This window comes from Andrena cerasifolii, chromosome 2 (assembly GCF_050908995.1).
Source record: "Andrena cerasifolii isolate SP2316 chromosome 2, iyAndCera1_principal, whole genome shotgun sequence".
Classification (NCBI taxonomy): domain Eukaryota; kingdom Metazoa; phylum Arthropoda; class Insecta; order Hymenoptera; family Andrenidae; genus Andrena; species Andrena cerasifolii.
This window is the reverse complement of record NC_135119.1, coordinates 4,989,086-4,995,985: the sequence shown is the minus strand read 5'-3', so window position 1 is coordinate 4,995,985 and position 6,900 is coordinate 4,989,086. Positions and strand designations below refer to the sequence as shown.

The 6,900-nt window shown below is 33.3% G+C and overlaps 1 protein-coding gene and 1 pseudogene across 3 annotated transcripts in view; both read right to left on the bottom strand.

The window, feature by feature from the left end:
* Positions 1–60: 60 nt before the first annotated feature.
* LOC143366387 (cytochrome c oxidase subunit 2-like) lies at positions 61–2,443 on the bottom strand (annotated as a pseudogene).
* LOC143378503 (monocarboxylate transporter 12-like) overlaps positions 1,277–6,900 on the bottom strand; it is a 38,499-nt gene continuing 32,875 nt past the window's right edge. For all 3 annotated transcript variants that reach the window (XM_076830305.1, XM_076830307.1, XM_076830306.1), the window contains one exon: positions 1,277–2,772. In XM_076830305.1, coding sequence (XP_076686420.1) covers positions 2,609–2,772 — 164 coding nt within the window. In that variant the 3' untranslated portion in view covers positions 1,277–2,608. The remainder of the gene's footprint in view (positions 2,773–6,900) is intronic.

Genomic DNA, 6,900 nt, shown 5'->3' with positions numbered 1-6,900 from the left:
AATTTTTACGTGCTTTGACGTCTAACAAATCAAAATTTAAAGACATTGAAAAATAAAATACTTTTAAATCATTTTACTGCATTTATTCTATTTGACATTCATAGTACAAGTGTTACAAGTATTTAAAATGTACCTAGGTATGTACGCCGGTATGTAAAATATCAGGTACAGGTCATCATAAAATTGATAAGATTTTGCGCTCTATTATAGCATGGCATGTATTAATAATTACGGAACTTTAAACATACACATCGTCGAAAAAGCACTGAAACAATTAATTATTAAAAAAGTAATTACACACTTAAAAATTAGCCCTCAGTATTAGCCCTCAACGGCTACCACTTTTGTACCTTGATTGTAATCGTAAAGTCTTAACGGAATCCAAATGATTCTCCAACATTTCCTTAAACAACAATTACCGTTCTTAACGTTACTTGGTGATAGCGTAGTGTGTACAACTAACAGATTCACAGAAAAATAAAAGATATTTATTCGTCACATGTGTAGCATTCTCCTATCTATAAAATATAGAAGTACTTAATGTAGATCGGATTATTTAACACCAAAATTGTTACTAATATTCAGTAATGTAAATTGAGAAAAATAATAATGTCAGTATAACTGATAAACTGCTTCATAGATGTATTAACAGTACATAAGAAATTCATTTTAAAATAAGAAATTCATTTTAAAAAATTTTACTGCAAAGAGAAGTTATTAATTTTTGTCCATTTCCCTACACCCATCGAACACTGTGGCACACCATGAAGGCTCAGTGCAGGGGGTCAGTTTCCCCTGGATCGCTGTTCGCGGGAGAAGTTCGGAGTGGACAATGAATGAACTACATCTGTGGATGTAGTGATTAATCGAATAGGGATTTTATAAGGAACAATTATACGATTGTCTACATCTAAAAGACGGAATGTGTTTAAATTTTCAATTTCATTAATTATGTAGGAGTTAAATTCAATGTTGTTAAAATCTGGATATTCATAACTTCAATACTGCCCTCTTTAGTTAAAATGTCCTATCTAACATTTTGAAACAACCGAGAAAACTGAAGTTTTATCATTTAATTTGTACCGTCCTTGTTTTCCTTCATTTAAATTAAAACATGTTGTCATTATTTCGTAACAGCCTAATATAATTTTTTGTAATAGGTGTACCGGTAGGTGATGTATTATTACCGTACCAATTGATTAATTGTTTTAGATAGGTTATTATAACCATTTGGAAATAAGTTAGGTTAAATACATTATACTGTTTATAAACTTTTACGAAGCACGTAGAGTTTTCTAACTTTACGTAAAAGGTAAAAGACGTGTGGAACTTCAAATATTTTAACATATCTCGAAAAATGAAAAAATGCTAGATAGGACAGTTTAACTGGGGAGGGCAGAATATCATTGATGACCAATTGATTTAATTGTAAAGAATGGATTTCATAATTCATCAATAAAATACAGAGTTTTTATGGATGGTACTGCGATTGTTATTAGTATAATTATTAGTGTAATTGTTCAAACAATTTCAATTGAGTGATTGTTTAGAAGAAATCGATTAGTAAATTTATTTTTAATTATGTTGACTATAGTGATTATTGTGGATGAATTTTAATATATCTGATGTCGATCTTGGGTCAGTAGAACTAATAATCAATAATTAATAGAGCGAGAGAGGACACTAAAGAAAGCGCAGAATAATTGATTTGTAAAAAATTTATAAAGTCTCTATAAGTTTTTTTTTAATTTACCATGCGCCACCTGAGGATGATGTAATAACTTATTAATTTTTGGTATGAATAATGCATTTGTATAGGGTCAAAAATCAAACATACAGTGTTGGCGAAATTGTAAAAAAAAAAAATTTCATTCCACCCTAACGTGCAATACTCATAAAAATAAACAAAAAGATGAATACACTTTTTTTGTTACGTATTCTGTATTAATAATCCGTCTTCGCTATCACTATTAATTCTTAGCAGCTGTTCAATCGATTGCAATCTTTATAAAAAAACAAGCTTTAATTTATAACTCGGAAATGGTTGTAAGTTGAAGTTTCGTGTCATATCAAATCACTTGTTTACGTCGACGAGTATGGCAAGTCTGAATTTCGTATCAGGGATATTATTGATGCTCGTTACGTATAAATTTTAAAAATAATATAATGGAAGAACTTCTGATAAAAAAAAGTTGTCGACTTCTAATAACTGCAACGGCGAGAGTTACAGAGATTTTTATTATAGATATAAAAGTATTTCCCATGAAATGAACATTAAATTTGGCTACACTTAAGTTATTACATACATTATAAGCATTTTACGCCTTTAAAATTATTTATAATCCGCATCGAATTGCATGAAATTATTTTACAGTGGGAATTATATTTAGGGCACAATTTTTTTCTTTCACATTACCGCTAATGGTAAGCCAAGAATAGCCATTAAATTCTTACATCAGTAAAGCGTCGTTTCACATATTGGCCGTCAGACAGGAAATGGTCGTTATTCACGAATAAGGAATTACTTCGTATATTAAAATGGATTGGTTCGGTATATGAAGTTATACCGAATGATGGATGTAATTTTTCTATTAACACCCAGTAACGTTTATTCTACCATGTCGCTTCGTGCTTCATTAGATAAAGGGGATTTCCTTTTTATAAGTGCTGCATGTACAAATTCGAGACTCCACGCAATGAAGGTGATACATATCATCAGTGTCATAACGTGTATACAAATGGTATAACTCTTGGTAACATCTCTGATGTACCCTGGAAACAGACAAAAATTAATTAATATTTGCTACACAAACAATCACCATCGTGTACATTTTAATTTCTTAAAATTTTAAGGAATTAGACCTCTATTAGGAAACATTGTTCAACCGACTCGTACGTCGCACGCTTCTATCAAGCATGTTACATATAAGCATACGCAGTATTTAGTTATTCAAACTTTCCTCGATAAAGGTCTAAATATTGACCGAAACGTCGGAAGATGATACTTCTTATATTTGCAAATTAGCTTTTATTCTTTTAATTCACCGAAACTGTGTGCCGAAATCATGTTTTAATTTTTTTTTTTTTAAATTTTACGGTCGAAATTCCAACTTCATTATCTATTAGGAGAGTAGTTTAATCTCTTCGACAAATTTTCTGTACATTTTAATCTCTTCGTGAATTTCGAAATACGTAGCAACAGATACGCCAAGTGTGTTAAATAATATACAATTTATTTGTTAAAATTTTATCGAGGATAAAGGCTGTGGTGGTGCAAATAATATCTTACGAAGCACTATCATTAAACCAAGAGGGTTTATTAAATTTATGTTAGGAGCCGAGGGCAATCAGATTACCGGTGCGAAGCGGAGGATTTGCGATGATTTTAGAGTTTGTTACAAGGGAAGTTAGCTAACCCGAAAATTTAGAAAATTATCCAACTTTGTGTGCAAGTAGAATAGTTCATCCGTAAGACAAATCTATTTTTTGTTGGTGTCATAGTGCGGTTTTAGGGGGTGAAATCACGTCTTAAGAAAACTGCAGAATTTTTTTTTTAGTGAAATATCTCGAGAACGGTGAGAGATATTGAAAAGAAATTTAAACAAAAGTTGCATCTTTTTTATATCTACAGAACTACGTAAAAATACTTATTGAAAAACCCATAGTTTTCAACTTTCCCCCACCACCAATCCTTAATTCGATCATTATTTTCGAGTGGTTTTGTAGATATATAAAAAAGGTGCAACTTTTGTTTAAACTTCTTTTCGATACCTCTCAGCGTTCTTGAGATATTCCACGAAAAAGAAAATTCTGAATTTATCTCAAGGGGTGATTTCACCCCTTCATGTGGGACTATACTTTAGGCAACCCTGAAACAGGCCGATTTGGGGGAATTTTTTCTGCAGAAATTATGAAGCAAATCATTTTTAACTTTTTATGGCTTTATATTTAACTTTTGAAGATGCAAAAAAATTCTATGTTAAAAATATGCATTGTAGATGTCGCTATCGACTCATCTTGCTACAGCGTGGCCGCCGAAGTTGCAAAACGGTGCAAAACCCCTAGTATTATAATAAAAATTAATTTTAATACACCAATGTTGCATAAATAGCAATATTTTTTTAAACACAAATTGCGATAACTTGAGTAAATATTAACGGATCGTTATGAGACTTAAAACATAACTTCAGAAAACCCTAGCGAAGCCGTAAAAGGTATGCACAAAACCCTTATGTTAAAAAATGTAATAATATTTAATTAAAAAGTAATACTGGACATAACCCATGTTATTCAACGTTCGCCGTTAAAAAGTATCGAGGCAATTTTGAGGTACATATAACTTGCAGCGACAAAGTTTTTCCTTAATATACAAGGAAGATTTTCACCAATTTTCACACTGATTAATAAATAATTGTAGAAGATATGGCGAAATATATAAATCTCGCGCGGCACCAACAGTCAGCGGCCGCGTATAATGCGCTACTTAGCAGTCATAGCAGTCGCGTTGACTGTTGGTGCCACCTTTCGGTTTTGGCGCACTGAGAAATGCGGGAGGTGGTCTGAAAGAGGATAATAAATATGTAATACCTAACAGCAACTTTACATACTCTACGGTTAACTAGTTGCTGTAACTCATTTGCTGAAAAGGGGATGAAACCCGATCTTGCTAAGCCTTTGACTCTAAAGCCTATTAAACTGAAAGTGAGCCTCGGAGTATGCATTCGTGGTCCATTTTACACTACGAAATTGGGTTTAGAAAGTAGCGGAGACATGCGTGCCTTCAATTAAATATCACTTTTCTTGGAAGACCTCGGCTGCAGCACACCACTGCAGGAAACGATTACGCCACCGCGTGATGCGCATTCCAGACACCGAAAGGGTCAAAATGTCAAGAGACAGTCTCTGAACGTAACATTTATATCAATTTCAGCGGACATAAGGAAAAACAAAGGGGAACGAAATCAGAAAAGCGTACTAAAATACTTGCTAATATAATAATATCTGCTACGCATTAAAATGCATGTCAGGCCTTGAATACATAGGGTGTCCTCAAACAAAAGTATACCCGCCTAGGACCCGGCAACAAATGTGATTCTGTGTAAGCAAGTTTCAGTAGACGTATGCCTGCGAATCCTTAATTAAAAAGTTATTGAAAAAAATATTTTCTATTGTTTTTATTGTTCTTACCAAGACCGCCAGATCTAACAATTCTGAACTTTTACACGGTGCCTCGCAACCGATGGTACAAGCGGAAAGTTGGCGATTCTACATGAAAAGAAAGTCAAAGATATGGATTAAAATCGTTGGCACTTGTAGCGCGAGTAACTCGCTTTGTTTTCGAGAAAACTTAGTTTGAATTCCGGTGGGGTGCTCGTGCACCGAAGTATGAAGGATATATTAGGCAGTGAGAGCAACAACGGACCAACCCACATTAAAATTTTTTTATTTTTTTATTTTATATGATTAGTAGAGCCTAGTGGAATAGGTTATTCCTACTAACTCAATTTCGAAAAAATGTGGGTTAGTCCATTGTTGCTCTCACTGCCTCATATTATGTACAAGATGCGGCAAGAAATTAATGAGACTACTTAGTAATAAATAGAAACTACTAATACGTAAGACTGCAGACTTTTTATTTGTTTTCTTCAAAATAATCTCCGAGACACTCAATACCACGTTTACGTCGGTCACATTGTCGTTTAAGGGTGGGGTGGATGCACCATTTGTGGACACTTTAAGGTATTGCACCAGTTTTGGCCACTTCTTAATAAATATAATATTTTTCCGCGTAAGCAATAAATGTAACCTTATATTTCTGGCGGTATACTAAACAAAATATTTATGATGTGAAATTCTCCACATCATAATGATCTGCGAGCAGTTTAAAAATAAGAGAATTATGCACATGTCCAAAAACAGCGCAATGGCCACAAACGGTACACCTACCCTACTAGGCAGTCGTTCCTGTCTAAAATGAAGCATTTCTGTTAAAATTAATTACAATGAAACAAATTGTAACTGAGACTTGTTCTTTGGCCTCAAAATTATTAACATCAAAAGCTTTAAAAGACTTGTTTATTTAGTAAAAAATATGCATTATATATGACGCCACAGATGGATCATTAAAGAGGCTTTTTAAAGAAAGATTCTTTTGTTTCTCAGCGATAACTGACAAATGGAGGTTTCAATAGATTTAAAATAAATTCGAGCACCTTCACAAAATGTGTAGTTTCGGACCAGACGTAATTAAAGTTAATGAAAACTTTTATTCTTTATGAAAAGAAACTGAAACCTCATCCTTTGGGGCTTGAGGGTGGTAAAACCTCATCAATGGGGTCTCGATGAGGTTTTAGATTATTTTCATAAAGAATAAGAATTTTCATTAACTTTAATTTAGGTGTGATCCGAAACTACACATTTTGTGAAGGTGCTCGAATTTGTTTTGAATCGATTGGCATCCCCGTTTTTGAGTTACCACTGCAAAACAAAAGAAACATTTTTTAAAAATCCTCTTTAATGATCCATCTGTAGCGTCATATATAATGCATATTTTTGAGTACACAAGCAAGTTTTTTAAAGCTTATGATGTTAATAAACTTTATGCCAAAGAACCAGTCTCAGTTTCAATTTGTTCCTTTATAATTTATTGAAACAGACTGCCTAGTACCCTTAAGGGAGGATTGCGCCTTGTTGGGCCGAAAAATAGGTAATTATTTGAGAATTTTTTGTACAAAAACGGCGCGACAAATTAATTTGACGTTTGGCAGGCTGCTTTATTGTATCTTGAGCTATTGTTCTGAATTTCTGTGTGACAGTGAAAGAAAAAGCATGGCAGATACAGAATGCTGACTGAGAGCGGTGAAAAAAAGTAGGGTGGTCCTGGCGTTGACAGAAAGTACT